At 38.9% G+C, this 21,243-nt stretch overlaps 1 protein-coding gene across 1 annotated transcript in view; it reads right to left on the bottom strand.

Annotated features, from left to right (window-relative positions):
* ULK4 (unc-51 like kinase 4) overlaps nt 1-21,243 on the bottom strand; it is a 417,484-nt gene that overhangs the window by 246,453 nt on the left and 149,788 nt on the right. The window contains exons 25-28 of the mRNA XM_043508874.1: nt 16,155-16,276; nt 15,790-15,846; nt 4,216-4,267; nt 3,886-3,980 (exon numbers count right to left, since the gene is read on the bottom strand). Of these exons, the coding sequence (XP_043364809.1) occupies nt 3,886-3,980; nt 4,216-4,267; nt 15,790-15,846; nt 16,155-16,276 (326 nt within the window). The remainder of the gene's footprint in view (nt 1-3,885; nt 3,981-4,215; nt 4,268-15,789; nt 15,847-16,154; nt 16,277-21,243) is intronic.

Here is a 21,243-nt window from a genome sequence, read left to right as displayed (position 1 = left end):
TCAGGAGAGCTCCTGACAGAGTGACCCCTGCAGAAGCCAGAGGGGCCAGTGATAACTTGATAGCAGGGTCTCTGGTGGCTCATTGTGAGGTTTAGGGGGAGGTAGGATCCCTGGCCTATTCCGTGGCCATCTAGGGAAATAACTCCCTGATATGCAAGAATCAAATAGAAAATAAGCAATTTCAGGGAGTATCTTTCCCTTGTGGATTAGTCCCATAAAAGGGAGTACTGGGCGAATAGGTAGGTAAGAAGATTTTTCTTTTTGCTTAAAAGGAATGTTCTTGTTTGATCTACTCTGTATACAAAGGTACAGAATACACCTAATATATTCAGTGCTCAAAAAATACTGTATTAGTTGACTTAAGACACTGTTGATTAGCAACATAGGTACGTCTACACTTCAAGCTGGGATTCCCAGCTTGTGGAGACATACTCATGCTAGCTTTCACTGAGCTAATATACTAAAAACAGAATATAATTGCAGCAGTGCGAGCGGGCTAGCTGTCCTGAGTATGTGCCCATGGGCTTGCATAGGTACATTCTCAGGGCAGCTAACTCCTCCTGCAGCTTGTGCTGCTATGACTGCATTCTATTTTTAGCCTTCTAGCTCAATGTCTCCTCAGGCTGGCAATCCCACCCTCAGTTCGAAGCACAGACATACCCTATAGTTAGTAGATATGCTGAAAGGACTATTTACAAAGGCACAATAGAGATCCATACATTTTACAAGTAACTGTGGATCGTAAAAGATTAATGTTAACAACATTCAAACTGCCTAAACACCACAAATGGTCTTAAAATAAAAAGCTCTATTTACAGTGACAGAATAGTGACAAACAGATCACTCCACATAGAAAAGTCCTGTACTGGCCTTCATTTGATTAATTCCAAGTAATTCCCCATTTATTCTAACCGTACTAATAATATATGTTCCTTCACTTTTAGAAATAAATCTCTTCAATTAACAACTTAAATTTGATCATATTGTGTCATCAGCACGTCCACAGTAACTGCATATGGTGCTTCAAAGTCAACCTACTATTGCCGGTCAGTCCAAAGCATTCATAATATTATTTTTAAACTATCTTCTTTTTAAAAAAAGGTTAATAAACACCATGTTTTCTTAATTTGCTATTGGAAACTAAAACAATTTCAATGTTGCTGTTGTGGAGCAAATGTTATGCACCACTCAAGAAGGCTTTGGCTAATTTTTTTAATTAATGACAGTGATGGTAGGAAGAAAAGGAGTATTTGTGGCACCTTAAAGACTAACAAATTTATTTGAGCATAAGCTTTCGTGAGCTACAGCTCACTTCATCAGATGCATCCGATGAAGTGGGCTGTAGCTCACGAAAGCTTATGCTCAAATAAATTTGTTAGTCTCTAAGGTGCCACAAGTACTCCTTTTCTTTTTGCGAATACAGATTAACATGGCTGCTACTCTGAAACCAGTGATGGTAGGCAACTTTGTCTAAAGGAATTATCCTAACCTCTGGGACCTATTGAAGATACACATTTCTGGCTAGTAAAAGGATATCCTATTAACCATTTTTATATTTGAAGTATTGATCTGGAACTGTGAACATGTCTTGCTTCAACTTTTCAAAAAAGCTTTAAGTTCCTTTGGGTGCTGGCATTTATATTCATAGATTCCACTCATGCCCAACCTGTAGCAATTAAAAGATATCCCTTGAGTAACAGTATTTCTAAAAATATTTTGTGTGCATCATGTAAGATGAGGTAGCACTTTCTTCTACAATAATGGTAAGCTGTACTTTCCAAAATAATTAGCACACTAGACCCTGCAAGTGGTAAACTAATTACAGTTCACACTATTAGCGGAAGACACAGTTACAGACAATCAGTTATGATGGACTAAAACAGATCTCTTCAAGCTAGCATACTAAATTCAGGGCACTTTCCCCACTATATATGGGGTTTGAATGGCCATTTATTGGGCACTAGTACTGGTCTGGAGAAAGAGAAAAACTTATCGATGGAAATGAAGCGGGCAAGTGATAGATTATTTTCTCAAAACGAATTGTTCATAAGCAATGGAAGTAGTTATTTTCAGTTAATAAATTTTTTTTTAAAAAAAGACATCCATTTGAAAACTGGGAAAGGATTCTGTCTGTATACAAAAGTGCCATACTTTATAAACTTTAACAAGCATTTGGGTGGACACAAAAATTAGTTCTGGTTATTAATAGTGATTGTTTGTAGTGATTAAATACTACCACAGAACTTTGCAAAACACCTGAATAAAACTTGAATATTTTTTAAAGTGAAAAAAGTTTGGTTAAATTAAAAAAACAAAACAAACAAAAAAAAAACCCCCACACGACTCTGCCCTTTCTTAGGCTGGGACTAAAATGGATTCTTGCAGCATTTTTGATCTACACAGAGCTAGGAAACAAATAAAGGGTTTGTCTACATGGCAAGTTACTGCACAGCAAACCAGGGCATGAATCTACAGCGAACCAGCTTGCGGTTTGGTGAACATTGCTACAGCACAGTGAAAGTACAGCTTAGTGATAATTTTTAAGTGAAGTGAAGTGGGATTGTCACTTCTCGCTTTTTGTCATAATATGTTGCAGAGTATGTATATTAAAAGGCACCTGCCTTCTTGCTGCAATTTATTTCAGAAAAAAACAGACCTTATAATTTAATATAATGCACGGATAGAAGGTACTGAAATTTCAGTTAATATTTTGAAAGAAACATGCATCACTTTTATGGAGGTCACACTAAAAAGCACAGAATCATTATCTTAAGAAACAGTATGCTCTTGGAATGGTGTCTAACCATCAATTTACATGCCGATAGGCGTCTGATATAACATTCACTTGGATTCACTCCAAATCTTTACTTAACTACTTCTGCAATTCTTACAGTGAATTGAGTTGACTTAAAGATAAACTATATATCCCTGTTTCACTTCCCATAACCTCTATCTACATATCTATCCGATTCTGATCTACTAGTGGGGAGGACCAGACTTTCTTGACTGTTTGGCAAACACCCATATATTGTGGGTTGTTTACTGTAAACTATTCAAAATCAACAACAACAACAAGGATTTTAATTCCAGCTCATCTATTTGCTGCTGCTGTTGTTGTTAGTTTTAGTATTTTTAGTTCTTACAACTTCACAATTTAACAGTCTGCTGAAAACACACACCCCGAAAGGGGATTGGAGAACTGAGACAGAGTTTTTCATCTCTAGACCACTTGTTAATGTCAATTAAGCTCAGTTTGCTAATGACCAAAGGCTGTTGCAATTTGATGGCTGTTGAGTTTGGTGATTACAGTCCAATTTCCAGTGAACAAGTATCCATATAATAATAAAAATCAACACCATAACCAACATTAATTGGTACTCTTGGAAGCAGTCTCATGAGAAAGAACATGGATTGAATGGCTTTGAAGGCTGAAATACCCTTTTACTCTTAGAGGTGGATCTCTTCAGGTCGTGGTTAAGGCATACTGGCAGAATAAAGTGGGGAAACTTCCTCTGATGTTCAGTGCTGTTCTTGTTCTCCGGCTAAAGTGGTCAATCCAGTTCTTTTGGCATACAAAATCATTTTAAAAACAAATAAATTTCCAGAGCTAATTTTGGACAAAACATCTGACTCTTTTTGCACCTTTTCAACTAAAGGAACCAATAAATTGAACCTGAACGTTTATGTTCACTTTTTAAATTTAGATCTTTCTATAAACGAACAAATATTTTTCAATCAAAAAATAATTAAAACATTTTTCTATTTTCTGACCATACATATTTTAAGTTATGACCCTAATAACTACTGACAACTTGAAACATTCCGTTTATTAGTGGGAATTCAGCCAGTATGCATGCAATTGTTTCATGTTCTGCCAGGACTTACTGTTGAGCAGTGGAGTGTCAGTAAGACTGGATGCTGTGTTACCACTTCGAATGCTGATAAGGTGGTCTTAATCAGTTCTTCTGATGCAGCTTGACCTGTTCATAAAAGAATCATTGTCTTTCTTTATAACATGCCACAGTAAGAATCATAGGTGCTGGAACCAGGAGTACTGGAGGTGCTGCCACACCCCCTGGTTTGAAGTGGTTTCAATCATATATAGGGTTTACATTTGGTTCAATGGCTCTCAGCACCGCCACTATACACATTGTTCCAGCACCCCGGTAAGAATAGATTCATATAAAAATATGAGAATGCCATAGATGAACTTACCTATTGCTCCATCTAAGTTAGTTTCTCCCGAATCTATTGATTTGATAAAATTCTGTAGAAAAAATAAGTAAAATATACACATTCAAAACGAGTTTAGAAACAAAGAACAACAAATGTTTTACACTCAAACATGCACCTCACAGCATTCTCATTAAAACTATGCTATCCTCAATCAAATTTAATATTTTTCATATATGAAAGTTGAATGCATTTAGATTCTAGTTCTCATGACATAATTTTGAAGTTTTGTAAAGGTGCTACAAACTCAAAAGTACTGTACAATGAGGCCCATTAACTCGACTAATGTCAAGAAGTTTCCAGATAAACAGAAAGCAATTAAATAGTGTACTTTATTAGTAACAGAGCCTGCATTTTCTAAAAAGAGACTTAGAACTTTCTTGGATACTGCTATGTTAAAATAACTCATGAAAAATACCAAAAACCCTATGGAAAATGTAATTTTCTGTAATTGGGGCCATCTTTTTGATTTCCACACATAGTCCATATTGTATGGATGCACTTACATGCAGGAGTATATAGAGAAAAGCATACTTTGTAACCTACATAAATCATCATTCTGAGGAACAGTGAGCATAAAATATTAATGATTTGAGATAAGGAAATATGACACTATTATTCCCACTGTTCTTGGGATATTTAATTCATTTCTTCTCGTCTGATTTCACTTTTATGCATGTATATATCTTTCAAAGGGGAGGCAAAGGATGTGCTATTGATACTTACTTGCGACAGAAGGAATAATTCTCAACAGAATTTAATGCACTATTACTTATATTTATCAAGTTATAGAGTTTTATTGCACAGACTAGGTACTGTTTTGGCATCATCTTTCTGACCTTCAAGTTATACACCTCATTTCTATACAGTATTACGGTAAAAGCTATCAAATAATTTTCATAGAACTACCAGTTTCTGTCCTGTGGATGTGAATGATAAATTGTATTTCTATAATATTGTTAGAAGTGCATCCAAAACATATGACCTTTTCCCTAATACCTAAGAAATGCATACAGGAGTTTTCTAGCTACAATAACAGCATTATATCTTTGTTTTTAAACAATTACAGAGCAAGTTGTAGAAGAATGGTTACTTATCTTAAAGTAACTGTGGTCCCTTGAGATACTGTCAAGTGAATCTGTAAGTGCACACGTGATTCATACACGTGAGATTGGGGGGTTTTTTTTTTTTTTTTTTTTAAATAAGCAGTGTCCATCAGAAGGAGTGACAGCCCGAATGGTTTACTCCTGTCAATGTAGAGTCTTGGCTACATCTAGTATGTGTAATTTCTTTTCTCCCAGTGCCCAATGAGGTTTCAGGAAGAAATGCAAGTTGATAGATTAGTTCAGATGAATTTATAAGACCACTTTAGAGGTGAATTTCAGGTGAGGTCTTAGCACCACCTTATGGAAAGTCGCTATGGAATGTCATTTGGGGAGGTTAAGCCATAAACACCTGAAGCTCACTCACTCTTCTGACTGGAGTGATAGAGACTAGGAGATTCACCTTCCCAGTGAAGTAGGGAGTAGGGAGCATTCTGAAAAAGGTTCAAAAGGGAGACTCCATAGTCTAAGGAGGACTATATTGAGGTCACAGGCAGGAAATGGTTCTCTGACTGGTGGGGGTGTAGTAGCCCTTTAAGAAATTTCAGTAGCATAGCATGACAAGACTAGGGCTGGGCAGGAAACGGGTTTCCCATCCTGAAAGAATTTTTGAGATTTCAATTTTTTTCCTATCCCACATCAACTCAAAAATTTTGATTTGGAACAATCAAACTTGCTTATTTCAATTTCAATCCCTCCCCCTGCTTTTTTTTTTAGTCCAAATTTCTAAAATTTCAAAATAAAAAAAATTGTTTTAACTAGAAAAACTGAAGCTTTTCATTTAAAGTATGTTGAAATATCCCATTTCAACAATTTCAAAACTTTTCCCCCTGAAATCTTGACTCAAATTTGAGGGGGAAAAGTTTTGAAAAAAAAATATCATGATATTTGTCAAAACTTGCCTTAGTTCACACTTTAGGTTTCAACAAATCGGCATTTGGGGGGAAAAATGATTCATCAAAATTCCTGACCAACTAGAAAGGAGAAAGATGGGTGACATGCTAAAATTGCCGAGAGGCTGACTTTACTAGATTTGAGCAGAAGACCAGCCTGCATAGGGTGTCAAGGATCTTCAGTAATGAGATCTGGATTTTTTGGGCTGCCCGTATCAAAAACTTCTTCAATTTTGAAGAATACGTTATCTAGTAGATGTCATTTTGTTTTGAAACAGGGTTTCCCGGATCTGTAGGGAGAAGCCATTAACTGAATCATCCTACAGCCACAACATGAGGTGCAGTGACCATTGTTCTGGGTGGAGTAACTAGCTATGGTTCGGTGAGACAAATTCCAGGTGCTGTGGGAGTTGGATTGGAGGCTGGGTATCTGCAGTAGATCTATCAGCCACAACAGCGATGGCCAATAAGGAGCCACCAGAATCAGGGAAATTATGCAAAGGCATACAAACAAGCCTCTATTCCCCTTAAGGAGGAAGGCATCTGGTAATGAATCTGGACTCAGGCCTCTTCTAGAACAAAAGTTATGACATTTTGCATTACCATTGGGGCAGATAAATCTATTGTTGGGAATCTCCACTAATGGAATATCAGTTCTGTAATGCATCTGTGCAAGGGCCATTCATGGCTGGTCACAGACTGCTTGCTCAGGAAACCTGCTAACTTGTTGCTGAATCCTATTGTTGCCCTGTTCTGATGGCATCAGTTTCAGAAGTTGATGACTTACAGGCAGAAGGGAAAAAGAGCAGGTGCCCTCTTGCTTGTTTATGTAGTGCATGACTGTTGTGTTGTCTGTGAAAATCTACAAAGAAGGAATTATGGAGGACAGGACGTGGCACACGGCACATGTGCAGCCTCAACAGACACTGCTATTAAAAAAACCCCTCAGTCTATCATGCACAGAGCACATGCGTAGCTAGAGTTGGATCCACACTGACATATACTCAAAGATATCCTGGGTAATAAAGTGTAATAAATTCATTTTCTATGAAAAAAGGCAATTTATCATTATGTCTGCCGGTTCATTTGAAGAAAGCTTCAAACGAACTTTCAACTAATTTCATCTACCTTTCATCTAATTCCTTTACAGTGAGGGTTTTGTTTATCTGTGACAAATTAATAACTGACCATTTTGGGAAATCCATAATCTGTGTCGCTTTCTCACTGACCCAATTGTGCCAATTGGTATACATCAGTCTGTTCTGAATGGCTTTCCAGGATTTCATTATCCATCCTCATGTTATGTTTAATTGAAGAGGGACAGGAGACAAATCAAGTCCAGTGCCAAAATTCCTACTTTAAAGTCGACATAGCTTGATCCTTGACATCCATAATCTCTGCCACTAGGTGGTCAGGTGCAGAAGCTCTCGGCTTATCCTATCTGATGGGAGAGGGGTGTGAAGAGCAAGTTACTCACCCTGTGCAGTAACTGTGGTTCTTCAAGATGTGTTCCCCCAATGGGTGCTCCACTCTAGGTATGCTTGCACCCCCAGCACCTCAGATCAGAGATTTTAGATAGCAGAGTCCGTTCAGCCCACCCATGCGCTCTCTCCATCTTGTGCCCTGCATCAGGGCTATATAGTGCTGAATGGGTGAACTGCCCTCAGTTCCTTCTCTAACTCAGAGCTCCTTGAAAAGAACTCCAAAGCAGAGGGGAGGAGGGCAGGTAGAGGAGAACCCATAGCGACACACACCTCAAAGAACCACAGTTACTGCACTGGGTGAGTAACCTTCTCTTCTTCAAGTAGTGTCCCTATAGGTGTTCCATTCTAGGTCTCTGCAGCAGTACTCTTATGGGAGGTATGAGGCTTCAGTGTAGATTCTAGAACTGCGGATAAGACACTGGAGCCAAATATGGCATCGGACAGTGAGTCATGAGTGACTGCATAATGTTCAGCAAATGTTTGAGCAGATGTCCAAGTCACGGCTCTGCATATTTCTACAACGGGAACATTTTTGACAAAGGCTATGGAAGTGGAGAGGGATCTCGTGGAGTGATTTCGTATTCTAGAAGGATGTTGAAGATTGTGAGAAGGATAGCAGTAGGTAATGCAGCTTGATATCCAGCTAGAGTCTCTTTGTTTGGAGACTGAGGCTCCCTTAGATCTGTCCACAATGGAGAGAAATAGTCTGGGAGATTTTCTGAAGGGCGTAGTCCTATCTAAATAAAAGGCTAGTGCTTGCCTTACACTGAGCATGTGCAACGTTGCATCTCTTTTTTCTTGGTGCGATTTCAGAAAGAAAACTGGGAGGTGGATAAGTTGGTTTATGTGGAAGTATTTATGTCCACATATTTTCAGTAGGAACTTGGGACGCGGTCATAATGTGACCTTGCCTTTAAAAAAAGACTGTAAAGAGGGGGATGCCAGTAGAGCCCCCACTCTCTCCTATTCTTCAGGCAGACGTAATACTACTAGAAATTCAGTTTTCATAGAGAGGTGTTGAAGGGAGCAATGGCCCTGGGTTCAAAGGGAAGTCTTGTTAGACACATGAAGACAAAATTGAGGTCCAATGTCAGTTTGAGAAACCCTCTGGTTGGGGGATGAGTGAAAACAGAATAACCCTCTATCTGATGAGGGAAGGCCGTGACAGTGACAAAGTGCACCTTGACGGAGCTTAGAGATAATCCTTTTTAGTTCTAGATGGAAATGCATACAGGAGACCTCTGTCCCATTGTGAAGTATTGCATGATTTATTACAAAGGTGCCCACCGTCATGTGTCCCAGTAGCTGGAAACAGTCTGAGGGCTGACCCAGACTGTTAAGACTAAATTGATCAGAGTGTTGAATCTGTGCGAGGGGAGGAATGTTTTGGCTTCTACTGAATTGAAGAAGGCTCCTATGAACTCCAGATGTTGTACTGTAGTTAATGTGGACTTTTGGATATTTAATTGTAGTTCCAGTCAGAGAAATAGGGCCATGACTTTTTGTATGACCATCAAACCCTTGCTGAAGGAGCATGATCTGAGTAGGTAATTGTCTAAGCATGGAAAGATCAGAATTCCTTGTTTGCGAAGATGTACTGTTACCACAGAAAGGACCTTTGAGAACACCCTGGGTGCAAAAGATAGGTCAAATGGGAGCATATTGTATTAAAAGTGATCCTAACCCAGAGTAAATCAGAGAAACCTTCTGTGGGACGGCTGAATCACAATATGGAAGTAAGCAACCTGCAGGTCGAGAGCTGAGAACCAGTCCCCTTGGTCCAAAGATGGAATTATTGCTGAGAATTACCATTTTGAACTGCTGAACCTTCACAAATCTGTTGAGTGATCTTAGATCTAGAATAGGTCTCTAACTGCTGTTCTTTTTCAGTACCAGAAAGTACTTGGAGTAGATTTTCCTCCCACTATGTTGTTTGGGAACTGGTTCTATAGCATCCAGGTTCAAGAGCAAGTCGATTTTTGGTCGCAAAAGGTGCTCATGAGAAGGGTGCCTGAAAAGGGAAGGGGGGAGGAGGAGAAGGAAGGAGGTAAAATGGATAGAATATCCTGCAGAAATTATCTCCAACACCCACTTGTCCGTAGCTATGTGCTCCCAGTTTTGACGAAAAAGAGGAGGTGGTTCCCAAAGGGAGGGAGATGTGCAGATTGCTGGAACAGATAAGGATGGATGTGGTAATTCGGGCCCTTGACCAACCTACCAAAATTGATGTTTAGATATAGAGGGTTATGAAGTGAATGCTTGTGGGGCACTTGGTGTACTTTTCTGCAATCTCTTGTGCTGGGTTTCATAAGGCCTCAGGGGAGGGAGGGGAGATAGAGTAGGCAATGATCTCTGCGCCATCTGGGAGTCACTGAATCTTCTTTTATGTGCAGGTAAGTAAATTCCCAACAAGCACAAGGTGGCTCTAGAATCTTTTGATATGTGGAGGGATTAATTAGTTTTCTTGGTGAACAACTTTGATCCTTCAAACGAAAGGACATCCACCTTATGCTGAATTTCCTTTGACAAGCCAGATAGCTGAAGCCAGGAAGCCCTCCTCATGACCACCGCTGTGGAGATAGAATGAGTGGCTGTGTGAGCAGTGGCTAGAGAGGCCTGCAGAGATGTACTTGCAAGGAGTTGGCCATCAGCAATGACCATCTGAAATTGCTCCCTCTGGTCTGTTGGAAGATGGTCAATAAAGGTATTCAGTTTGGAGTAATTAATATATTATACTTTGCCATGAGAGCTTGGTAATTGGCTACCCTAATCATAGAGTAGCTAATGAGTATTTTTTTTGCCCAAATAAATCAAAACATTTTAAATCCTCATCATATGGCATTGATTTATCATGGTGCTGTCTGTCATGTATGTTTACAGCACTGACAACAAGGGAGTTTGGGGATGGGTGTGAAAATAAAAAGGTCTGAGCTCTTGGAGGGAACATAGTATTATTCCCCCTGCTCTTACAGGTGAGAGGTGTTGTTTCTGGGGTATGCCATTTTATTTTCGCTAAATTCAGGAGGGCTTTGCTAATGGATAACGCAATATGGAGAGAAGAGAAGGTGTGCAGGATGTCAAGTAGCTTGTATTGCAACTCCTTAATCTCTTCCAGCAGAATTTTGAAGGAATCCGCTAGCCTTTTGATAAAGTCTTGAAAATTATTTGAAATTGCGCGCCAAAGTTGGTGGAGGAGGCATAATGGCTTTATTAGGAGAGGATGAAGAGATGTTGGTCACAGGTATAATTTCCTTGTCTAATCTTGCTTCCTGTCCCTCAAAGGTCTCCTTTTGTAGATAAAAAGCTCTAGAGAGAATCTGGAGAGGAATGCCTTCTCTACTCCTGGTGAGAAACACTAGGGGCCCTCAAGAATTGCTGGCAATAAGCCACTCAGGGGTCCCAGTAAGACCACTTATTTATTTGGTGTATGTAATATGCCTGGTTAAGCCAAGCCACAGCATTCTTAACCATGTTCAAGGCACAAAGATCTCCAGGAATTTGAGTCACTTTGCTTTTCTCAACCATGTGTCATGGTTTGTGGCTGCCCACATTGGACATAGTGGACTGTCTCTAAGATGCCAACAAAATCCTTCCGAAGCACAAATTCCATGTCCATTATGAAACCGGTTGAGAAGGCTCCATTGCCTTCATGGTAAATCAAACCCAGGTTGATGTTGAGTTGGGTCTGAGACAAGATAAATATTTGTCACTTTCTCTGTGGACCATGAAGCTTGCCACGTGTCCTCTCCTGTAAATCCCTCAGCTGGTAAACTTATCCACAATGAGCACTGTGAGGCCAGACGACCATGTGGTGGATTAAACAAGCCTTTAATTAATGGTAGATGTGGCATATCACACAATTTCACCATGAGCTTTGTTACGCTTTCCTCTCTGCGTACACTGGGTGGAGGAATAGTGCAGAGAACCAGTAACCATGGAGTAGATTTAAGTGTGCCTGAAATAATACGCATGGTGGAATTAAGTTGTACATCGATCATTCTTGTGTGAGACGAGCAAGCCTATACCGGAGTGCAGTACTCTGCAGCTGAATAACAGAGTGCCAAGGCTGAAGTGCGCAGCATTTGGATATTGGTGCCCCAAGTCGTTCCGGCCAGTTTTCCAAGCAAATTGTTGCGCGTTTTGACCTTAGTTGCTGTTTTTGTGAGATGGTCACAACGTGAGAGTTCTATTCAACATGATGCCTACATAGACCAGATGTGAATCATGCTTTATTCGCTAAACATTGAGAACTATATCCGCTCGCTGCCTGCTTGTGCATGATCTAAGTGGAAGACACCCAACACACTTGGTATCAGGCACCATCACCACCCTGTCACCATACATGCATTCAAAAACACTCAAGTATGTCAAAGGAATGTAACTGAGTGTCGAGGCATATGTCATCTACATAAAACTCACGAGATCTGGTATATGGTAGGTTATTCAAATAAAAGTTGAATAATGTCGGAGATAATACTGAGCCTTGTGGGAAGCTGTTCTTCTGGTGCCTCCAAGCACTTGTTCTTGTAAGGCCACTGATGTGGTGAAAAAAAGACATGGATGTGGGCATCCAAGGGCACCCATACCAACTGGGTGAGCTGTATCTCTCAAGACAGTAAGCTGGTTCTGCAGGGGTGGAAAGCTCCCTGATAGTGGAAAGGAAAGCCTTGAACAGAAATGTGAGAAATTGATGAGAAATCATGATCGTCATCCTCTTCATCACTTGGCATAGGTGGAGCAGTTATGGAAGCTATGGTAGACTCTGTCAGTACTGTGTGTCTGTCCAGAAAGCGAGAGGTGGTCAGTACTGGGAACACAAGAGAGACTCAGGCATTTCTGAAACCACCAAGACCCTAGAAAAGCAAAATTCCTGTGGTACCAGGATGGTAGGCAGTACTGCTGAGGTAAGATGAGCAGAAGCGACTGATGTAGAAGGTGCTGATGGTACTGGAGGTCTCTTACACTCTGATGAATGACCAGTAGGTATTGGTCTAGCCTTCTGCGGAGCTAAAGTACTAGGTACCGAGGCCCTAGGGGACTCTGTTGGTACCGATTTTAGAGCAGTTTTCTCTCTACCACTCCTTTCACCCGGCAGTACCAAACTTCTGGATCTCAAACTCTTTGAGTCCTTAGGCTTTCTGGTGATGACAATACCCGAGGAACCTGCAGATTCCTAGGTACCAAGCTGGAGATTGGTGGATGCCAAGGTGGTCGACCTGGCCGGGGATCGTCTCTTCGTGGTAGATTCTCTACCCAAGGAACATGAAGTCTGCTTTCTGGAGGCTTTTTGAGAGGAATCCAGGGATTTCCTCTTCAAAGCCATGGGGAAATGTCATGCCAAAGAAGTTGATGGAGTAGGCCTTCTCAAGGACCGCTGTACAGGGAGGGTCCTGGGGCTGCGGTCAGAACTCTCCATCATAAACAGACACAGTTTTAGTTCATGGTTCTTTCAGGCCCTTTATTTTAATTTCAGGCAGAAATAACACTTCTGAGGGACGTGTAACTCCCCGAGACAGCGTATACAGGATGAATGTCTGTCATGGACTGGGATACACTCTTGACAGGAAAGGCAATGTTTAAACCAAGGGGAGCCAGATATACCCTGTTCAGGTTCCACTTCCCTACAGGGAACAACCAAGAAAAAAATAATTGTGGATGCTATTCTAATAAAAAAAAATATATATAAATTCCTAAAGAAAAGGAAAAGAGAGTACTAGAACTAATGGAAACTATGAATTAATTATTTCGAACTAGAGGAAAAAAAAATACAAGTGAGGTAATTTCAATTTGGATACTGCTGAGGTAGTTGAGAAGGAACTGAGGGCAGTTTGTCCGCACAGCGCTATATAACCGTGTTGCGGGGCATGAGATCGGAGAGTGCAAGCATAGGCCAAAGGTGCACTGCTACCTAAATTGATCTGAGACGCATGGGCACAAGCATACCTAGGGTGGAGCACCCTTAGGGACACTACTTGAAGAAGGTGGTGGCGGCGGCTTCTTGAAACTTCACCTTCTTCCTATTCAAACATGCACACAAGGGACAGAGAAAATATGGCCCCAATGATTTCCTGAGAGGGTTCCATGAGGAATTATTTTGCCAAACATATGCAAATTCTTCCCTGCATTATCACCAGATCCTCAACTAATATAAACAGAAGTTTAAGAACAAATTTTACAAAGAATTCTTTCAATCACTATTTCAATCACTATAGAAATTGTATTTAAAGAAGCCAAAAGGATGACCAACGCGAACCTTCATATATGGTTTCATCAATTCACCATAAAGATAAAATATTGACTAGAGAGAACCAGTTTGGGCTAACAAAGAATTTGATAAGATCTTTCATCCTTCTCACCACCTTTTCTTTGAGGATGTAGTTGTGAAGCGGAATCAAGGGGAACTGAGAATATCCAGGATAATTCTTGCAGGATTGTGTCTGCATTATTTATGGCATTTAAGATTATATGAGCCATAGCAGGGGATACAAATAATTCTGAATTCAAGATTTCATAGGTAAGTGAAGGATGAACTGATATTTCAAAATTTTGCTTAACTATAACATATATTTTAAGTTTACATATAAATAAATTCTATTTGGTTAATTATTTGGGATCTCGAAGCATTACTTTAAACTTTGTAGCTCAGAGATTTATTGATGAAAAATAAGAGTCTTTCATGTCTAAGTTGCTGGTTCAAATCAAGCCCAGTTAGTGACTGTAAATTGTTATTATTTGTCAGGAATTTGGTGACTATGTGAAATAATTTTTGAAGGGAAGATATTGGTTCTTTTCCAAAGACAACAAATGGTCACTTCACGAAACAAAAACTACAGCTAAAACTAGCTGGCCAATTTATTAGCTGTATTCGGGAAGCCAAAGAGCTTGGAAAGTGAACTAAAATTGATATCTCTCTTACACACTTAAGGCAAGTTGGCAGGACAGTAGTGAGGAAACTTGCACTACAGTTGCATGAGCTGTAATTGATCTGTGGATAAAATAGAGGACTTGGATATCCACAAAGGTCAATCCAGCACCTTTCATAAAAATTAATTCACTTACAAAAATTTAAAGAGAAAAAAAAACAACCATGCAGCTTCACTTTTAAAATTTAGATTATTTTTTCTTAATTCTAATGCTCATCATTCTAAAAACAGTCTTTATGAACACTATCTTTTCAACCACAGACAGGTACAGCTACATCAATCTCTAAGGAACAAGAAAAAATGAAACCATAATCTAACTAGACTGCAGTGAGAGCTTTTGCAATCTACCATGGGAATAAATCACCAATTTAAACACTTTGTTGAAAATGTGTCCTTCAAAATATTTTGTTTGATCATGAAGTGCAACTTTTAAAATACGTTTTTCTCATTTGATAGTGGCTATCACTTTTATACTAGAAACTAAAAATACAATTCAGAAGTACTACTTCATTTTAACTACAGTGCTGTATGGCATATTTGAAATCCTGTACAGTTTTTATTGTTAATGTCAAAGCTAAACAGCAGATGCTGTACATGACAAATGTTTTAGCTCTCTAGTTTATGCTGCTCAGCATTTCATCAACTAAATATAGTGCAAATGTACTGGCAAGGAGAAAAAGATAACATAATTCATGTGGGTCATATCCTTAAACTAGAAAAAGCATGTGTCTTATTAAAAATGACTGAACTGAAATAGGGTATTATAGTTTATCTTTCATAGCACTTAGCAAATTATGCATTTATCAGAAATTATACTGTATGCAGAGCAGTACACTCTGTTACATGAAACTTCTAAATTATCTTTTTCGTTATTTGAATGACCTTCATGATTTTTTATATTAAATACGATTTCCATGGAGAAAGACACTGTATTAGGTTTTTATCTTTTAAGCAAATATACTATTGGAAGACAATAAATTTTCTGCTAAGAATTCAAATTTAATATAGTCAAAATAAAAAAAAAAGTTACATCAAAAAAGACAACCTCACTTTTATTTTAACTATCCTATATATTGTATAAGATTAATTCCCAGGAGTATTCACATCCTTGCTATACAAAATGTTAGTAATAATAATTCAACTTGTTACTTACAAGCAAAGTTCCATAGTTAAAAAGAAACTCCTCGGTTACAATCTGGGGACGGAATACCTATTTGAGCAAAGTTTTGGCATAAGATTAAATAATTAAAAAACATGATAAATGTAGCATATTTTACAGTGTGTTTAAAAAAAACAGAACATTTATTTTGTTTTTATCATTAAAATTGTCTAAACATAAGTTCACAAATAGGGATCAAGTCTTCATTCTGTCATATTGTTGGAAATCCCACTGACTTCAGTTAAAACTGACTTCATTTAAAGAACACAGAATTTGGCTTAGTCCAATTACAATCAACATAAAGTGAATTTAAGGAGCATACGGTGGGTTATATTGTTTTCTAATTAAAAAATAATTACCTGGGATGCCACAAGATGAAGAACTACTGGCATCATGGGAAGGCACATCTTCAGCTGTTTGGCCTGAGTTGTTGATGGATGTTTACGTCCAGAGACATTAGCTAGGGCACTAAGAATATCACCTGTAACACACAGCAAAAGTGTAAGATGCATCTCAGTCTACCTCAACATAACTAGTTTAATTAAACAAAGGGGTATTGACATTTTTTCTCATGTAGTCTGTATGAGGTTTCCCAGGCTTAACCTGAAGAAAAACTAATTCTGATTGTTCTTACAAACTGAACTACTTAAAGAGGGTTTGATCCTGCAAAGTGCTCGGCACTCTAGACTCAATCCAGAAAAAACACCTAAAAGTGCTTAACTTTAAGCACGTGAGCAGTCCCATTGATTTCAACTGATGCTTGCCAGTAAATTGCTCTGATTCATGTGGATTTTCAAACAGAAGATATACCTTTCTTCTCTAGATAGTAATTCAGAATGAGCGGCAAGGGGCATATCTGTTATCCTAAATGAAAATGTTAACCAATTATTGCCAAAAATACTAACCCTTAGTTTCACAGTCTCCCACTACTGTGAGAAATTAATTTCTCCTTCACACCAAATGGGTGTAAGTGACGAACAAGAGAGCTGAGGCTGATTACTATGTTTGTCCTGTTTTATGCCAGTATAATTCCACTGATTTCAGTGGAATTATTTTTGCATAAAACTGGAGTAGTATGGTGGCATGCACGCTATTTTTCAAGGCAAGCAGCTGTCTCTCAAACTTCTGTAACCACACTAATTCTGAACTCCACACTCCCCTAAAACCAAGAATAATTTCTGGTCCCTGGAAACATTTGTAAATCAAGACTCCGTCCCCTTCTGAATCCCAAGGAGTCAAATACATATCAGAATGAACCATAGGAAGCTTGTGCAGTCTAGCCAAGTTTAGCAATCAAAAGTTGGAGAAGCCTGTTTATCAGCTTTCCATAAGATATTAGAAAATAGTGTTCAGTGACCCCACTTTAAATCAGGGTTCCCAAACATTTTGTCTTCATGACCCCATTTTGAGACAATGTTTGCTGTGACCCCAGACAGCAACAACGCAACACAGCAACCAAGGAATTCAAGGAATTTACACACTAAATACATTATTTAATGCTCTCTAATGTGACACATAGACTAGCGTGTTGCAGCACAGCTTCTCGAAGTCCAGTGGAGTGATAGAAATTTCTCATTTAATCTATAATGTAACATCAACAGAAGATCAATACTGAGTCTTGATGGACACAAGTGAGCTGAATCCAGCTTTACACAAAAATGTGCTCGCGAATGGCACCATCAGTTTCAGAATATTCACACTTGGTAGGGAATCAGAACTCCAGGAGAGAAAGTTGGGGATAAGTTCCTCACAAGAATCCACTGCAGGAAATTTCAATGAGCTATTTGATTTCAGCTGCTGGCAAATCCATGGCATCAGGCTTGCAGTGAAAGTGGTTTTGTATCCAATCATACTTTGTCATGTCCAAGTTGGGGGAAAAGGATGCAAACTTTCCTTCATCTGGCTGAGATGCTTAATCATCACCACCTGTGTGGGAGGCTGAATAATTTCATTGTCAGCCAGAAACTTGCAGCAGACACACAATGAGTTACAATGATTCTTTATCGAGTACCAATAGTGTACTCAGGGTGGCATAAAAAGAAAATATGGGCCCTGCCTTAAGGTACTTACAAGCAACTGCAGATTCCCATCTCAGAAAAGGCTAGCACAGGCTCCTACCAGCTCAGGCAGAGAGGATGCTCTGTTGATAAAGCTGCTGCCTACTGAAAAGGATCTTTTAATAGCCAACATGTCCAGACCTGGACCACAAATACTATGCCAGGAGGCAGCCATTTTACAAAAACGGTAGCCTACGTTCAACATGACCTCACATGCACTGTATCCACGAGGCCACGATGTGTGGAGGCCGCCATTTAGTACGTCAAAACGTTAACCTCCTGGCATGGCATTTTTGGAGCAGGTCTGGAAATGTTTGGGGCATACAGCACCCTCTCACACAACGAATCTGGTCTGTTGGATCCACGACCCCATCTGCTGATAGCACAATGCCTATTGGGGTCGCAACCCACTGTTTGGGAACTGATTTAAATTAAGAAGGTTTTGGATACTGAAGTCTCATATTAACTCTAATCATGTGCAAGATACTGTGTATAATTTCATATCGTTTAAGCACATATACACACAATGCACACTGAAATTATTTTGTAGACTGATATTTAAAAAAACTGAACTCTTAAAATACTATGAATGAATTCCTAGCTCCACTGAACTGAATGGCAAAACTGCCAATGACTTCAGTGAGGCCAGGATTTCACCCAGGATTTCTGGATGATAAAAAACAACATTTTCAAGGTGCATATAATTTTTCTGGAATGTACTTTCACAAAAGAGAAGTGGATAACACAAAGTTATCCAGAGCAACAGGGATTCTTGCGAGGGACAAGTAAAAAATAAAATAAAAAGGATAGTTAGCATGAGCCAATGAGGGAGCACAGCTGAGTTACCGAAAACGTGTCTCAGGCACAACTAGAGAGAAGGATCAAAAATCTGATCATAAAGGGGAAGATTGTGGTTCAAGAACCAAGAAGTGTGTGAAAACCAGTGACCTCCACTCTGATTGATCTTGTTTTATATGAACCGTTGTCTCAGACAAACAAGAGGCCTTCAGTGTATACATAAAAATGGAAGCGGTGGGCAGGGAAAAGTCTCTGATTATATGCAAAGAAAGAAGAAAACTCTCAAAACATTGAAAATATTCATTTAATAAATTCTGCCCTTGAATGTACATATATTTCCTGTTTTTCCAAGACTATAATAGAGACACTTAACAATTAAAAACCAGATTCTGCTACCCTTATACGCAGTTTCAGAGATTTTAAGGCCAGAAGGGGACACAGACTCATCAGACCTGTCCTTTTGTATATAACAGGCCACAGAATTAATTCATATTAATTAGCTCAATAGTATTGGTAGTTTATTACTCAAATGCTCCTATTGACTTTAATACTCAATGTACGCAATGGAGGCAGAACAAGGCCTTAAATTAAATTAAGAGGAGAGATGTGCAAACAATTCTATTCTAAATGCAGTACACTGTTCATAAAAATGAATGTATTTCCCATCATTTCTCCAATTATGTGAGCCTCAATAAATAGTCCTAAATTTTAAATATGTACTTCTGGTTTTGAATAATTAAATTACAATAATATGACAAAGCCCTAGTTGTGGTGAACAAGAGATGCTGAAGCTACCTAACTTGTTATTCTGACTTTCCATATTTTACGATGCATACAGGGTCATCCTTCTTCCAAATTTTGCATTAGATAAATAGATACATATACCTTATTATTTCAGTATGACTGTATATTTATTATATAGGAAATACCTAAAATGCTACAAATACAGAAGTAAAGTTATTTAGTTAACAAAGGCAAATGGCAATTTTTTAAGGCTGACCACTCTACTATTGATTTAATCTAACTTTTTAAAATAAATATTTGAAATCAATTTCTGTTTTTTAAATCTATTTGGTTTATAGCTACATCTGCTGGAAGAGAATGGGATTAGAAGGGAGTTTAGATAAATATGTATTAAAAACTAGCAAACATCAATTTCCAACTCAGAAATGTAACTGCTTTTAATTCATTTCACTTTGCAAAGTGTCTAACTTTTGACATTTTTCACATGAGGAAATAACTTTCACCCCTGAATCAGAACATATTCTTTCATTATCCCAAACAAGTAAAGAGAAAATACTCTCTCATAAAACTAGAGATCTCAAAATTAATCTTAATAAAAGCTAACCACAAAGACAATCCTCCCTTCACCCAAAAACAATACAACCCCCTCACCCCAACATTAGCTGGAGAAGGAAAACAAAGGGGAGAACTTATGTTTGATGTAGACGTTGTCCAAAATATGTTATCATCATTATTTGCATTACAGTAGTACCCAGAGACCCCAATTGAGATCAGAGTCCCACCGTGTTAGGTAGTGTACACATATTCAGAGAGAGAGAGAGAGAGAGAGAGAGAGAGAGGCCCTCCTCAAAGCATATACAGTCTAAGGCCCCGATCCTGCAATTGACCATACATAGTCATCTGATATTTAGTTACTTAGGAAAACAAAGAACAGATGTGGTTTGAGGGAGAAACAAAATATTACATGGTCTTTGTAAATAGATGACTTAAGTCTACCAAACTTTGCAAGTGCTACCCCTTTTTTTTCCCCATTACTGGAAACAATAATTAACATATAGTGAGAAATAAAGAAATAGTCATTTCTTGGACAACGTAGCTGACGAGTTTTATTCCTCTCCTCTGCCTGGGGGCTTTCAGAGGCTCTGTCCTTTGCCCCCTCTCTCTTCTCCCTTTACATCCATACATTTGGGGGATCTAATCTGCTAACAGAATTTTTAACTACCATCTTTACACTAATGACTCACAGATTGACCTTTCCATTCCTAAAGTATCTTTCTCCATCCAATCCCATATGCTAGCCTCGTTTTGACATCTCCTCTTTCTGGAAGTCTTGCAGTTAAACTTGTACTTAACATCTTTCCTCACAAATACTCTCCACTACCCACATTCCCTGTCAGGCTTGATAACCCCATCATTCTCAGTCCTCTAACCTGGGGGTCATTTTTGTTGACTCCTCTTTTGCCTTGCATATCCAGGCTGTGCCCAAATTTTGCCATACCATCCTCCAAGACTTGTCTAAGATCTATACATTTTTTCTGCTCAAACAAACAGCCAAAACTCACCCAGCCCCTCATCACATTTTATCTTTTTTGTATAAGCTTCTTTTCTTTGGGCTCCTTAGTACCCATATCTCCTATCCAGCCCATACAAATTGCTGGTCAAATGACCCTTGTTTGAATCCCCAAGTTAGCTGCATCACCATGTCAAATTCAAACTTCTTGTTCTCACCTGCAATTCCCTTCACAGCTCTCTGCTAGTCTTCATTTCTTTTTATATTTTATTGCATTGCCCCCCACCCTGCCTTGTCTGCTTCTCACAAAATCCTACTTCAGTATCTCCTTCCAAACTG

The sequence above is a fragment of the Dermochelys coriacea genome, chromosome 2 (genome assembly GCF_009764565.3).
Source record: "Dermochelys coriacea isolate rDerCor1 chromosome 2, rDerCor1.pri.v4, whole genome shotgun sequence".
NCBI classification, from domain to species: Eukaryota; Metazoa; Chordata; order Testudines; family Dermochelyidae; genus Dermochelys; species Dermochelys coriacea.
This window is presented reverse-complemented; position numbering and strand designations above follow the sequence as displayed.